The sequence below is a fragment of the Citrus sinensis genome, chromosome 3 (assembly GCF_022201045.2).
Source record: "Citrus sinensis cultivar Valencia sweet orange chromosome 3, DVS_A1.0, whole genome shotgun sequence".
NCBI lineage: Eukaryota > Viridiplantae > Streptophyta > Magnoliopsida > Sapindales > Rutaceae > Citrus > Citrus sinensis.
In genome coordinates, this window is record NC_068558.1 from 46,997,215 (window position 1) to 47,012,137 (window position 14,923).

Genomic DNA, 14,923 nt, shown 5'->3' on the forward strand with positions numbered 1-14,923 from the left:
GTGCAAATTCACTTTCCACACACAAATCAAATCCAAGTACCAAGTACTCTGATCAAGAGACTCCAGCTATGAATCTTTTAAGATCAACAAGGAAATCTCTAGAGTCCAGTACACAGCTCAAAATCTAGAATCTCAGGAGGATAGACATTCATTTGCCATTTCTTTCCATAAAATTGTTCAAAAGACAAGCACAAATTATCATCAAAAGTATCAAAATGTAGAAACATTGAGTTTATCTAACCTTCAAAATACATTGAGAAAATAACTTATTCAAATTGACGTATTTCCCTCGATTATCAAAGGGTTGGGGCAAAGAAAAAAAAAGGGAAGTGCCTACCGCCTCAGGGTGTGCAGAATGTACTCGGCATAAAGATCCCTGCAACAAGTAGAAAAGAACACCTCAGTAATGTGGAAGATTGTTTATAGAGATTGGTACTTAATCAGACAGAGAAACAATCAATCAAATATGATGCTTTATAACAACATTCAAAATTATCCCTTTCTGACTGTCTTCCCTATTCTTCATAAATATTTCTATTCATCCAAGAGATACTCGATTTTGTGCTTACATTGAGTACTGGATGGCTTCAACAGCAGCAGAAGAAGGTAAAAATTCATTAACTGCTACCTCCTTGTTCTCATTTTTCTTGTCTGTGCATTGTGTTAAGACACCAATATTCTTCACATTGCAGACCAACATCCAACAACATTTAAATTTAACAAAAGTTGTCAGTTAGGCTTTTTAGATTTAAGATTAAAAAGGATACAATCTTCAAAGAAACGACGGATCTCGGAAAGGCGATGAGGGGGAAGCTCTTTGATGTCATTGTAGTGCTTATACTCTGGATCATCGGCACAAACTGCAATGATCTTATCATCTTTTTCTCCCTGAATAAGAAGAAAAGATAAAAATGGTTAATCCATAAAACAAATATAAGATCTTAAGGACCTACGGTTCAGTTTTTTGAAAGTTTTATGGAGCACCTGATCAATCATGGGCATTAATCCAATAGCCTTGGCCCGCAGGAAACATCCGGGAAGGACTGGCTCCTATGCAAATCCAGTTAAATGTCTATAAATCTTGAATCATATTAATTATTAAGCATGAAGCTCAATGAAGCAACGATTAAGGAATAAATATGGGACATGTGGAATTTATCCAATATCTTCGTATAAGACTTCCTTAAAACAGAGAGAGTGAATGGGAGAAACTAGCATACAGAGTAAAAGCAGATTTTGGAAACCGGATAAAAAAACTGCAACAAAATTTTCTAAAATCTCTGCAATATTGGAGAAAGTAAAAATTTCCATGACTATATCTATATGATTAGTTAACAAGAGTTTGCCTTTGACAATACTGACAGATCTACATTACCTGCATAAGAATCAAAACATCCATTGGATCATTATCTTCACATAATGTGCGAGGGATGAAACCATAGTTATGAGGATAGACCACAGAGGAATAAAGAATTCGATCAACCTGAGCATTCATTCGAACATTAAGAAGAACTGAAAAATAAAAATAAAAAGCCATTAAGCAAGAAATAAGAATCAGACAGAGGAGAAAACAAATTGTTCATACCTTAATCAATCCTGTTTTCTTGTCAAGTTCATATTTGACCTTACTTCCCTTTGATATCTCAACAACCTGAACAAATTGAACAAACACTTGAACGCGCAAGCAGATACTCGACACCAACAGTTGAAGCTTGAAATATATTATTGTTATCCAAAAAAATGAAGTAATAATTAGGGTTAGCAACACTTCACCTAATGGTTGAAATTAGATTGCAGAAATCAGGCTCTCATTTTCAAATTCTGTTTATTAAAAAGTTGTATCACTCTAACCCTAAGGCTACTTGATATTGCTTTCTAAGTCTGTGGAAAAAAAAAATGAATTTGAGAACATACAACATTGAAGATGGTGGGAGCTCCAGGTCCTGCATACAAAATATCAATTGAAAGAAATTGATTAGTTTCCCCACTATTGTTAAATGCAAAATAAAATAAAATAAAATAAAATAAAATAAAAATTAGCAAGGGTTGGCTCTATTAATTCATTATCAAATGTTACCAATTTCAAGATCATGCCAAGGATGTGCAGCAACTGATCTCCTCGACATAGATGAGAGGATCCTCTCGTTCAGCCGAGGAACTGAACCCTGTGGAGCTTCAACAGCTTCACTTCCATCTCCATGCGCCGCCTCCTCACTCATCTCTGCCCCAACATAACATATAATCACTTACTGTAGGTGTAATCTTGAGAGGAGATTCATAGAGTGATACAGCAATGGATCTATTGCCATCTATAATATATTAATGTTTTGGCATGATTAATTTAATCATTTACATGATATAAAATGATCAAAGGGGGTGCTTTTATATGATTTTACAACTAAAGTTGAGACGATGATACCAATACGGAAGAAACGGCTAAACGAACCTTTGATTGTTGATGAAGACACGGAAATGTAGCTACTAGCAAGAGATCGAAGGGTTGCTGGTTGGTCAACTTTCACTTTCACAGAACCCTTCTTCAAGTAGTCAAATTTTCCAACTTTATATCATGTGATTCGATGACAGATATATATATAGCTTTGTTAACTTCTTAACGAATGAAAATAATAGTGATACCCACGGCCGGCGATCATTGTGAGTCTGTGACCACTAAAATAAACGTGAAAATATTAATAAAGAATTTACAAGAGTGTTTTTTTTCCTTTCAAAATTACTACCATATTTGCAATTAATAATCCATTTAAAACGCATAAAGATGACTTTTTTTTTTGCATTTGATCCTTTTTTTAGTGGTGGGTGGGTTGTAAGGGGCACCTTACTCTTACACAACCACCCCTTGTGTTGACCATTTGGGTCTGAAAACAAGAATTTGCCTAGTCATCATATTCGGTAGAAAATGGAAAAGAAATAACGAGTATCCATCATCATGTTCTATACGTACAACGATGCTGCATACAATGCACATAATGCGCCCACAAGCTGCAATAAATTTTCGGCAAGCGAAATGGACTGATCACCTTTGCTATGTAGAGCAATTCAAGGAACATAAATGGAGTCAGGTGACATCGAGATCATCTGCAAAAGACTTGAATTCGAAAATGTTTCTTCCAATGCAGATGCAGGAGGTCCCCTCTTACTTCCTTCATCAATGCTCTCTTTTGCAATATGTACCAGCTCTTTTGCTATATCAATCATACCGATTTTCCCATCTCTGCCAAATAACAGACACCTTGTTGCAATGTCCGCTACCATCTCCATTTGCTCCCTCCGAAAAATTGGTTGCTCGTGATAATAAAGAGATGGATCCACAATTTCTTGTATTTTCCCACTTCTGATTTTTTGCAATGTCACTGTTGACTGGTCTGCTTGTCTGCAGCCTGTAATTAGCTCTAGAAGTAACACGCCAAAGTCATAAACATCGGTTTTGTTGACACACATGGCTTGTTGATTGTTGCATGAATTAGACCCCACTCCAAGGCTAGTGCTTGGTATCCCAAACCCTGCAACTTTAACACAATAGTCTTCATCTAGGAAGATGTAACAGGATTTGAGGTCATGGTGGAAAATCGGGGGAGAAATCTCAAACTGCAAGAATGCAAGAACGCTAGCTGTTTCAGCAGCAATGATTAGCCTCTTATACCAATCAAGGCAAGCTTTCTGTTCACTGCTTTTAAGCAAATGTTCTTCCAGGGTACCATTTGCAGGATACTCATAAACTACAATTGGGTTGATGAATCCGGAATCAATACAGCATCCAAGGAGACGGGCCAAATTCCTGTGCATAATTGCTGATAGAAGTTCAACTTGGGATAAGACTTGGATAAGGTCCGTTTCATTCTCACATTGTACCTTCTGTACAGCAACGTGTGAACCATCCCCTATGACGCCAGCATAAATTGAACCATTCTTGCTATCTGCTAGTTTTTGAGAATCCTTGAATCCTCTGGTGGCTTCTTCTAGCTCATGGTAAGCGAACAACCGAGTCCTACAAGCTTTCCGGAACGAGATTGTACTATTAAAATGAGCCTGGTCATATTGGTCAAATGCTTGCGCTTTAACAGGCCTTTTCAGCAGACACAATAGTGCTAATAACGAGGCAATGATGAAGGCTGGAGCAAGAACACCTGCAATTTATATGTATGAAGTTGCATCGAAATGAAGCTTCAATTCTATTTTTTACAGATAGTGCGTAAACAGCAATTTTGTAATCACTCAAATCACAAAAGGCCCATTTACGATTACTTACCTGCTACAATTACACCTTGTTTTTCATTTTTTCTTTTGGTGAAGCAGTCACTGCCATATACTTCTTGTCCATCCTTGAAGCATGCTGTCGCCAAAAACATATGCAATACCCACCACAAATTAGAAGTTATCGTTTTAAAATTAAAAAGCAAGTGTGATAAAACAAAACATAATTGTATAAAAATATCGGCCCAATAGCGATCAGCCGCCCCAACAATGTTAAAGAAAAATGTTCCAGTCGCGTAAATATCAAATTAATTACCCAAGGAAAAATGTAGGAACTTTATTTTTCTAATAATAGTTTACGTAATTGTTGCCACTGTCATGATAATTCTATCTTCAAAAGATAATGGCAAGGGCAAGGGCTACCTTAATGACATGTAATTAGACGCATTAATCATTAATTCAGTGAATCAGGGCATTTTATTAATCACACAACAAACTAATATCTTCATGCATACCACTCGCCTCAACACAGTATTCATTTGATGCCTCACTTGAAGTCAACTACAACATGATCAAGATCATGATAGTCAAAACAAAATTTTGTACGCATTTAAAAAAAAAATAATAATAATAAAGAAATACGTACATTTTATGCATCCAGTGCCATTAGCGAATCCATCACCAACAAAACCGTCCTGACACAAGCACCTCACACCTGCTTCAACCGCAGTAGCATTAACAATGTTAGCATTGCTATCACAAATTTGGTTGGATGATATATTTCCAGGAACTGCCCATTCCAATTTAACACCACGCTTGCCAGTATTGCTTCCACGTGAAACAACCCAGGATGAAAATCCCCTGCATCCAAACTTTGAAAAAACAGAGAACCCATCACCAAAATGCCATGTACTGCGATCAGAAAGTGGATAGCAGCATGCAGGTGAGCCTTGGCTATTGCCATCACAGCCAGGCAAGTTGTTTGTTTCACAGCCGGCTTTACACAAGGAAGAATCCTCACAATCGTATAAGCCTATGACATTATCTGCTGAGAGACCAAAGTAGTCGGTTTTGGCAAAACCAAAGGCATTCAGATCATTGTATTGACGACAAGAAGTGACGCCTGGAAAATCAACTAGTACTCCATCCGAGAAGAATTCAAGAACTCGATAACTTAGAGTGTCGAGTTTGAGGTAAAGGGTAGTTGAATTCAAGCAAGAGAGACGAAAAGCGCTGCTAGAAACTGAGGCACAAGAATTGTTCAAGTGAAATGGAAATGGGATGCTGTGAAAGTTACCACATGTCTCATTGCACAGAAGAGAATTAGACATGGCTGATTGGTGAACAAGTGCAATGAGAATAAAAAAAGTTAACTGCAGCGGTAACATTGCTCGTCAAAATCTTGACTTTCGCTGCAAAGTTGAGAGAATATTTGAAGGAAAGGTCTTAAAAGAAGAAGAAGAAAGTGTTCATGAGGGAGGAATAGGATACGTTCAAGGGTCTTCTCATGGCCATTTTGTTTGTTTCAGAGTCGTTACTATGCCATGTAGCAATTAAGTATACCCAGATGGACACGTGGCAAGGTCTGAAGGTCATTGAAGTTGGAGAAGAAGGGACGATTGGTCTCTGGAATGGGTTACAGCTCGTTCGTATCGCACCTATGGAATTGTGTGCGCTTTATAGGGGCGTGGCATATGCATTTAGCACTTCAATTCAGTTCAATTTGTGGCTTGTAATATCATTTTTCTTAATATAAATAACCCCATTTGCCATTTTCTCTTTTTTATGATAACAATTATTTAATATGTACGTGGTTTCGAGCATTGACAATGTAACATCTTCATTTTTTTTTATTTTTTTTTTTATGTATGTAGTTTGAGAATTACGGAATGTCAGATCTTAAAAAAGCTACTTTACAATATGTAATAATATAGAAACTGAAATTGTAACATCTGTTTCCCGTAGCTTTTCCATTTCTATCAAATAGGTCCCTAATATAGAGTATGATAGTTAGTGAACCCTATTGAAATTATATTCATTATTAAAATTTAGAAATGGTAATTTTAGTCAATTAAACAAGGATTAGGAACCGATTTGATACGAATTGACAATATATATACACACACACAGAGTGGCGGACCCAGAAACTAAAATGAGGGGGGGCTTAGTTCAAAAAATTTTATTTAACTTAGATTTTTTTAATGTTCACTCGAATACATTTTAAGTCTTATAAACTCAAATTTTATTATTTTTTTTAAATTCTCAATAATAATAGTAATAAATTATTATTTTTAAATGCGTGAAAAAATCATTTTTTGAAGTAGTATTTTAAATGCGTGAAAATATTATTTTTCGAAGTAGTTTCCACAAAATATTTTAAAAAATAAAATAATGTGGCTAATGGGATTTGAACCAAGGTTTTAAAATCATTAAATAACACTCTTATCATTGAACCACAAGTCTTTTAATATATGAAAAATGTGTCCAAATTATTTTATCTAACGTTTTCAGAAGGGGCTTATGGTACATTTAAAAGAAAACTTAATGATCCAGGGGAGCTGAAGCACCTCCTGGGCCTTAATTGGATCCGCCCATGCACACACACACTTTTATTTGAGAACATGTATATATAAACTTTAAGGGATTCAGATGTAAATACACCAAAACTATTTTCAACCTCCAATGTTTCCCGAGAGCCACGCGCTGTGGGTATCTTACACGCTTTTTGGATTACTAGATGGCGACTTCTGTACTTATACGGCGATTGAAAAACAATTGGGGTATATAAATTCTGGATTTTGGTGCAAAATTTTGGGGACCTTTCTCGGTTTTGAAGTTCAAATCTTTTGTGTTGGGATGCCAAATTTTGCTTGGTACGTGCCACGATCTTGAAACCATTTTGACTTGAAAAAGATTTGTTTTTGCCCGAAAGCATGTGGATTATGGAGTATGGACCCAACAAAATTTTGGATCGTATTTTATCTTCGTCGGATTTGAGTGGGCTATTTCTTGTGGCCCATCGGCCACATGATGTGCTCGTCTATATTTGTGGTCCAATGTGGCCTGGTAGATCTGCTTTGGCATTTTAATCTAGTAGTGATATTCACTCAGTACATCTCATTATCCTTCATTTTTCTCATTTTAACTTGAAATATCGAAAATACCCACAGAAAATGGGTGTGTTTAGTATCGTTTTTGGTTAGCTATTTTTTATTTTATGAAAAAATAGAAGTGTAAAATTTTTTTGGTGGGTGCGTTTTTGGACTATAAACATAAAATACAAAAATAAAAAAAATTGTTTTTCACTTTTTCTTCACAAAGATAGAGAATGACAAAATGGTGTTTTTTATCATTTTGTTTTCTACCATTATGGGTCTCACGCCTATAATGTAATAATTACAACTAAAATTTGGTAGGTCTTATATGTTTCTTAGATTAATAATTTATTATAATATAATAAATCTTTGAGTAATGATACATCACTCTAAATCTTTAGTAAAAAAAATACTATACATGTGTTTAAAGTTATGGTTTAGACACTATTTCATATGTATAATTATATTATTAATAAAAAATAAATTTAACATAATTACTATAAAATAAATATACAATCAATAAATAAGTTTTAAAATTATCATAAATCATTAAATATAAAATTAATTTCTTTAAAATTTTAGGAAATTTACAAAATAAAAATAGATGATATTTTTCTTAAAATTTGACTAAATTTTAATTTTAAAAACATATTAAAATTAGGTGCTTATATTTTTATAATGTAATTATTTAAATATTTTTTTAAATATGTATCAAATAAATTTTATTATTTTTATTTTTCCAGACAAGTTACCAAACGCATTTTCACAGTTCTTATTTCCATACATCAATTTAAAAACAAGCTGCCAAACATGTTTTTTTTTTTAATAAAAAACTAATCATTCTTGTTCTATAAAACAAAATCAAAAACACTATATAAAAAATAATACCAAACATGCCCTAAGTTTTTTTAAAATTTCTACTTTTTTTCTCTCTCCTCTATCTACTTTCCTTCATCTCTCCCTTACCAAACACTCATCACAACAATAAAAATTTTAGGTTAAAATTTGAAGATTAGCATGCTTTTCTTCTTCTTTTTTCTGTGCAAAGTCAACACCGACACTAGAAATCTGAACGACTCAGCAATACTCCTTCAAGATTTCTAATATCTTCTATAGTTTTTTTTTTTTTCAATTTTTACTGATTTCATTTATTTATTTTATGAGTCGTTGCTTTTAAACATTAAGTAAACATGAGCAATTTTAGTGGTTCGAATATTAATTGTTACTCCATTTTAATAAGAATCGGGTTTCATTACAAGCATAATCAAAAGAAAATTGAATTTCATGTATCTTACTTCATTTTGCTATTATCACAATGTAAGAAATTTTGGAAGTTAGTTTCTTGATAGTGGAATACAAGACTTCTTTGACAAATTCAATTATCATAATCGAATAAACTTAAGAAAGAAAAATATATACATGCATTATTTGTTAATCCACTCGGTTTTTTCCTCCTCATCGTAGCTAAAGTTTGATAGGAATATTGTAACCACCGCACCTACATAAATATGACAATATCGTGAACGAATTAACGATGCATTATTTTTATTTGACTAATATATATATATATATATATATAATTTTGTTCATAATGAAATGCATGTGTTGATGTATATCAGGTTGAAAACTTGGTCATAAATTAACATTATTTTATATAAGGGTGGAGCAAATATTTTTATTGTCCAGGCTAATTTATAAATTTATTGTAAATATTTATATGAATGTCCATCTATATAAAGAAGTAAAAAATAAAATATATATCAAGAAATGAAACATCAAAATTTTTAATACGCGTGTATATATATATCATGACAACAATGAGCTTACACCATAAAACATTAAAATTGTGCTAAAAAAGATTGTTTATGAAATTTATTTTTATTTGAGTGATAGAGAATGTGAAATACTTGAATTATTTGATTTAATAAAGAGAAAAAGAACAAGTATTTGATTGTAAAAGAAATAAACTATGAAATTATGAAAATGTTGTTAATTGTTACTATATTGTTTTGTAACTTTCTACTATTAGTGGTGATGTTATAATACATTGATATAATTTTTTTTTTCCAATCAATCAAACCAAACCATAACATATTTTAGAATAAAGTAAACAACAATAACATTTTAGCCCCCTAATAATTTCAGTTTATTCAATAAATATACAATTTAATTATTTTATAAAATAAGTGTTTAATTCTAATTGAAAAAAGAAATAGATTTGAATTGGGGACATATTTGAAAATAAAATAAAAATTCCACTGTTAGTTGAAGAACTATAAAAATAATAGGGACCTAAATGAAATTAAAATATCAAAGAATTAATCAGACAACCTCGCATCAAAACAAAACTGTTCAGAACTTCAGATGGGTTGGATTATCTCGGAGTCGAAGTCGGAGTTCGATGTGATTAAAATTAAACCCAGGTTAAAAAGGTAATTGTCAGCACAGTTAAAAGAAAAACAACGAGAAAAGTCAGCTGATAGAGGCTCCAAGTCAAGAGTAATCCACTCGTAGGTCTCCGAAAAAGTGATTCTCTGCACTCTATCCATCTCTGCCCCTGCTTACCATCATCTATCGGCGTCGTTTCCACACACACACGCAACCACTTTTTTTTTTTTTTTGGCTCGTTTTAACCATAAGAATTAAGAACCCAACAAACAAAAACACATATATTGTCATGAATTCTCGACGCGAAACAACAACACATTATAAGACGACAAGAACAACATGATATTTTACAACTGAAAGAAACAAGAAAATTGGAAAAAAAAAAAAAGAGAAAAGAAACAAGCAAGAAGTATACTAGTCGTTGCTGTGGAGGTTTGTTTTGGGTGATGGAGCCGAACCGAACCCGGTTGATAGGAGAGTACATAGTGGGGCCGAGAATCGGGTCGGGTTCGTTCGCGGTGGTCTGGAGAGCCAGGCATCGTCAGTTGGGTATTGAAGTAGCAGTGAAAGAGATTGACAAAAAGTTGCTTAGTCCTAAAGTCAGTGATAATTTACTCAAAGAAATCTCCATTCTCAGCACCATCAGTCACCCCAACATTATTCGTTTCTTTGAAGCTATCGAGGTCTCTCCACAAATTACCCACTTGTATTTTTCTTCTTGTCTTTTCTTATGGTGTTGTTTGAGTCTGACGATAATGTATGTGTTATAATAATGTTTGTGGCAGACTAGAGAGAAAATTTATTTGGTTTTGGAATATTGTGATGGAGGTGATCTTGCCGCTTATATTCACAAACATGGCAAAGTATCAGAGGCTGTTGCTAGGCATTTTATGAGACAATTGGGTATATCTATCTTTACTTTTTGGTTATTTATATTTGATCAAATTTCCTGTTATTAAAGTTAGGCAATTTTGGCAAATTCTATATGCTTTGGCCGTCTGCTTGTTAAATGCTCAATTACTGTTAAATGAGTTTTTTGAGATGCTTGGCCAGTTGGGTGTCAGGTGAACCTTACAAATAACTTTATTCGGTTGTTTAGCTTCAATCGGTTATATCATTTTTTTTTTTTGGGTATTTTTTTCTTTTTTTTGCACTGGTGCTTGTGGAAGCAAACTGCTTCTGTTTGTTTAATTTTGTGATTATTTTTACAGCTGCTGGATTGCAAGTACTCCAAGAAAAGCATCTTATTCACAGGGATTTGAAGCCACAGGTACTGTGTCTTGCTCTCTTTTAGATGTTTATGGTTAGATTCTCTATTGAGTGTATTTATGCTATACTTTATGGTCAAATGTAGACCGCTTACTAGAGCAGCTTGTTAATGAACCATGCAAACTTTGAGTACATCATGCAAACCTGGAAAATTTTGGGGTGTTTTGATTCTCCTTTTCAGGGAAGAAAAGATTTATTCTTACATGAACTTTATGTAGTGGCCAACTAGAATCTCTTGTATACTTGTTCGTAATAATAAATCAGACACTTATTATATGTGTTATGTCTTCATGATTGTTTCTGCTAATGCTTGCCAGAACTTACTCGTGTCAACTAATGAAGTGACCCCCGTATTGAAGATAGGGGATTTTGGTTTTGCACGGTAATTCTTCTTCTTCTTCTTCTTCATCTTTTTTACTTTTTTTTTTTAATTAAAATTAAAATTATCTTTGCATGTGGTCATTTCCTGGATTTATTCGTATGCTAGGTCCCTGACACCTCAAGATCTAGCCGATACTCTATGTGGTTCACCATTGTACATGGCCCCCGAGATTATTCAGAACCATAAGTATGATGCAAAGGTTATCAGTTTTACATCCATGTTCTTTCTTATACAATTTTTAGCAGTGTTATTATTATGAAATATTTTTAATGAATATTATGGTGTATGCAGGCTGACTTATGGAGTGTTGGAGCAATCCTGTTTCAACTGGTGACTGGGAAGCCACCTTTTGATGGCAGTAATCAGTTGCAGGTTTTGAGAAGATAAACTCTATTGTTTTCTATGCATTATCAAAGTTTAAAATTAAAAAAAGGGTGGTTGATATTGTGATTGTTCTCAATTTTGGAGCTACTTTTTACTTATTTGATGGGTAATAAAATATTGTCCTCTTGTTTTCACAGCTCTTTCAGAATATTTTGACATCCACTGAGCTGCGATTTCCACCAGGTGCTATAGAAGAACTACATCCTGATTGTGTGGATCTCTGCAGATGCCTTTTACGCCAAAATCCAGGTACTGCTTTCTGTTGGGTCTGTGTGGAGTAATAGTATGCTACTCTTTATAGCTTAACTGTGAGAATCAGTATTATCCATCAAATATTGATTTAGAATAATTTATTACAATCATTTTCAAGAAAACTTCATTTTAGTTTTTAACTTCGATTGCTTTTGATTGACAGTTGAGAGAATAACATTCAAGGAGTTCTTTAATCACAGATTCCTGGGGGAGCTGAGGTAACGTTTTAAGGTTTGGTATTTTGTGGTGCTGTTTCTTAGGTATTTCAGAATCTATATCCTTCGCGGCCTTTCTGTTTGATCCTTCAACAGATAAGACTGTTTAACCTGATTATAATGATTTATAATGTTACGATCTATAGGCAGACAGTGCATGCTGAGCAGCATTCGGTAGTTCCAGAAACAAAACCAATGGTGGAGCTCTTGAATTCTTCTACTCCTGAGGATAGGCATTCATTACATTCTGAGCATCCTACGAACTCATCTAGCAAAAATCCAAAATCAGCATGTTCTTCTGCATGTGACAAAGTGATATTGAATACTGGAGATCAAGGCAATTCATTGAGCACTAGGGATCTGCATGAGTTCATACCAAATATGGCATGTGACAGGATGAAGAAATCTGTTGGCAGTCAATACTCATCTGATCAGCTTAAAGGTTTGTTTTATAGTTTAGGATGTTCTCGTTGAAGTCCAATTGTTTTGAGATTAATCTTTTTGTCTTACCCATCAAGTTTTGCAGATTTAATGGAGTCCATTGAGAAAGAATATGTTCTTATCAATTCTCATTTTGCTTCAACGGATGGGTTTTCTTTCTACCTTGATGCTTCCCTGCAAGATAATTCCATGGCCAAAGTTTCCATCTGCCCTTCGAAGAAGAATGACCATTCAGCAATTACTATGCAAACAAAGGATATGCCTTCTGATTCTGCTAGTGGTGCAGAGAATTCACTATTTCATGTACCAGCTCCACTAGAAACATCAAACAGATTATGTATATTGAAAGAAGTGCAAGGACTGACAGTATTACATCCATCCACTGGGCTTCAATTGTTACATCAGTACGTGCATGCTCTTACAGAACTAGCAGAAGCAAAGGTGAACACTTCTCCTTTTTTCCCCCTACCTTTGATTCTTGTTTCTTAACAATTTAATGAAATATTGAGGTTTGGGGTATAACTAAACTGTAGACTAACGTGTCCTTTGCCGTCTGTCTGTTATTTAATTCTGTGTTCATGTTTTTGTGCTTTAAGAAATAAAAGGAATAAAAAAGACATTTCAATATACAACAAGATTTTAGTTAAGTTCTGTTATAGACTTATTGCAGTGGGTTACACATGGAAACCGGGCTATTGAAGTTTACTCTTCTATAGAGTATTCTGTATACTTCCATTTCAGAGTGGGTTGTAGCTGGTGGCATATATACATTGTGACTGGATAACATAACCGACTTTTATCTGGGGAGGAGATGGGGTGATTGTTGCAGGGCAGTTTTCTGGAGAGATGTATTCATGTCACGTTCATATCGCCTGATTTAAGTAAAAAGGGATATAGAGTTACCAATAAATCTGTATTGTCCGAACCAGACAAAACTAGGATGGCCTCAATTTTGTTTCTTTCTAAGCTGTTTGATGCATAAATGCAGCATGGATGCTCTAGCTTTTACTCAAAAGTTGTGGTTGCTGCTGTATGCAGTATGATGCAGGACTCTTTTTAGAATCATTTTCAGTTGAACTGGTTGTTTTGGCTATATGGAAGAAGGCTCTTCAAATTTGTGGCTCCTGGCTGACCTCCATGTCACATGGTGAATTACCTGGCCCTAGTTCAGCTTATGGGCATACACCTGTTCAAGGTGGCATTTCCTCAGATCCAAATTCGGAAAATAATGTAGATTTTAGCAGTCCTTTCTCTGTTTCTACATGGGCAGAGCAAGGGTTTATCCTTGCCTTTGATCGTGCAGAGAAATTATCGTATAATATTCGAGATAGTGATGGTAGGCTGTTCATCAATGTTCTGTAATAATGCTGCTCTTCCTTTGCTAAACTTGGTTTGCATTTTACTCAAGGAGCTCTCAAATATATTGCAGGGGCTGCTGAGATGCCCGATGCCATGGAAATCATTTATCAAAGGGCACTTTCGGTTGGGAAAATCGGTGCTGTAAGTGAACTCCTACTATCTGCTGTTAAATCTCATCTTAAATCATTATAATCTGTATTAGCCATGGATTATTCTTGCCTAAATGGATCCTACATCTTCGCAGGTTGAGGAGTACATGGGGAATAAGGCTAGTGCTTCAGCATTGTACTCCAAAGCAATGCTTCTGCTTTCATTTATCGTGGGAGAAGCAGCATCTCTGTCGTTGTACCCTCCATTTTCACTAAATCCGTCTGATAAAAAGCGAATTCAGGGCTATATTAATAATTTGCAGTCTCATCAGTCGAACTTTCTAATATTTCAACCCTCTTCTAACCTATCCTCAGATTCTGCTCCCAAGTAAACATGATTGGCTGCAAAGCTAGGTCTACAACTCCAGCTCTTGTGGAATTTCTACCCTCTGACCTATACGGCCTGGAAATCATGATCGCGCAACAGAGATTTGAGCTTGTTTTTGAAATGGATACAAGTTAACAGAATTGATGCAGAAACCAAATACCTTCAGATAGAAATATAATGTATATAGGCAAGTATATAACCGACTGCTGGCGGCATTAAGCAAGGTAACTCGTACTAATTATCATACAATATTAATTTCCGTCAGACTGTAAATAATAGAGTTGTAACTTGTAAAGCGCCCATTTTCTTCAACAAGTGCAAATAATATTTCGTATTTTGGGTCGAACCTATATCTAGCTAGTACCATTAGTGTGGCCTAATGAAATAGAGAATGGTTCTCGATGGCAGCAATCTTGAATGACAGGTGGAACATGCTTCGTAAGATTTCC

At 34.6% G+C, this 14,923-nt stretch overlaps 3 protein-coding genes across 5 annotated transcripts; 1 reads left to right on the forward strand and 2 right to left on the reverse strand.

Moving 5' to 3' along the window:
* Window positions 1-123: 123 nt before the first annotated feature.
* On the reverse strand, window positions 124-2,606 carry LOC102628694 (soluble inorganic pyrophosphatase 1). 2 transcript variants are annotated; one of them, XM_006491332.4, is made up of 9 exons: window positions 2,447-2,606; window positions 2,078-2,221; window positions 1,915-1,943; window positions 1,586-1,651; window positions 1,376-1,483; window positions 985-1,050; window positions 768-888; window positions 570-651; window positions 124-376 (listed from the first exon to the last, which is right to left on the reverse strand). In XM_006491332.4, the coding sequence occupies exons 2-9, from the start codon at window positions 2,217-2,219 to the stop codon at window positions 334-336; spliced, it is 657 nt and encodes a 218-aa protein (XP_006491395.2). In that variant the 5' UTR covers window positions 2,220-2,221; window positions 2,447-2,606; the 3' UTR covers window positions 124-333. The 2 variants fall into 2 exon arrangements, with proteins under 2 accessions (XP_006491395.2, XP_024948371.2); XM_025092603.2 differs by lacking the exon at window positions 2,447-2,606 and having other exon boundaries at window positions 2,078-2,437.
* Window positions 2,538-5,787, reverse strand: LOC102631434 (probably inactive receptor-like protein kinase At2g46850). Of its 2 annotated transcripts, XM_052438603.1 has the most exons (4): window positions 4,859-5,787; window positions 4,268-4,351; window positions 3,039-4,145; window positions 2,538-2,670 (listed from the first exon to the last, which is right to left on the reverse strand). In XM_052438603.1, the coding sequence occupies exons 1-3, from the start codon at window positions 5,598-5,600 to the stop codon at window positions 3,058-3,060; spliced, it is 1,914 nt and encodes a 637-aa protein (XP_052294563.1). In that variant the 5' UTR covers window positions 5,601-5,787; the 3' UTR covers window positions 2,538-2,670; window positions 3,039-3,057. The 2 variants fall into 2 exon arrangements, with proteins under 2 accessions (XP_052294563.1, XP_052294562.1); XM_052438602.1 differs by lacking the exon at window positions 2,538-2,670 and having other exon boundaries at window positions 2,907-4,145; window positions 4,859-5,784.
* Window positions 5,788-9,784: 3,997 nt separating this feature from the next.
* Window positions 9,785-14,820, forward strand: LOC102628393 (serine/threonine-protein kinase ATG1a). Its single transcript, XM_006491331.4, has 13 exons — window positions 9,785-10,378; window positions 10,481-10,598; window positions 10,907-10,965; window positions 11,282-11,346; window positions 11,452-11,545; window positions 11,638-11,718; window positions 11,868-11,979; window positions 12,146-12,200; window positions 12,344-12,639; window positions 12,724-13,079; window positions 13,677-13,974; window positions 14,068-14,138; window positions 14,242-14,820. The coding sequence occupies exons 1-13, from the start codon at window positions 10,142-10,144 to the stop codon at window positions 14,476-14,478; spliced, it is 2,079 nt and encodes a 692-aa protein (XP_006491394.2). The 5' UTR covers window positions 9,785-10,141; the 3' UTR covers window positions 14,479-14,820.
* The last annotated feature ends 103 nt before the right edge of the window (window positions 14,821-14,923 follow it).

Excerpts from the sequence above, each read along its gene's own strand:
- LOC102628393 (XM_006491331.4), top strand. The coding sequence starts at position 10,142 with ATGGAGCCGAACCGAACCCGGTTGATAGGAGAGTACATAGTGGGGCCG. Across the intron at positions 11,347-11,451 it reads GGGGATTTTGGTTTTGCACG|GTCCCTGACACCTCAAGATC; the intron begins GTAATTCTTCTT and ends TTCGTATGCTAG. Across the intron at positions 13,975-14,067 it reads TAATATTCGAGATAGTGATG|GGGCTGCTGAGATGCCCGAT; the intron begins GTAGGCTGTTCA and ends AATATATTGCAG.
- LOC102631434 (XM_052438603.1), bottom strand. The coding sequence starts at position 5,600 with ATGTTACCGCTGCAGTTAACTTTTTTTATTCTCATTGCACTTGTTCAC. Across the intron at positions 4,352-4,858 it reads TGGCACTGGATGCATAAAAT|CATGCTTCAAGGATGGACAA; the intron begins GTACGTATTTCT and ends TTTTGGCGACAG. Across the intron at positions 4,146-4,267 it reads ACAAGGTGTAATTGTAGCAG|GTGTTCTTGCTCCAGCCTTC; the intron begins GTAAGTAATCGT and ends TATAAATTGCAG.
- LOC102628694 (XM_006491332.4), bottom strand. The coding sequence starts at position 2,219 with ATGAGTGAGGAGGCGGCGCATGGAGATGGAAGTGAAGCTGTTGAAGCT. Across the intron at positions 1,944-2,077 it reads TTGGCATGATCTTGAAATTG|GACCTGGAGCTCCCACCATC; the intron begins GTAACATTTGAT and ends TTTTGTATGCAG. Across the intron at positions 377-569 it reads GAAGCCATCCAGTACTCAAT|GGATCTTTATGCCGAGTACA; the intron begins GTAAGCACAAAA and ends TACTTGTTGCAG.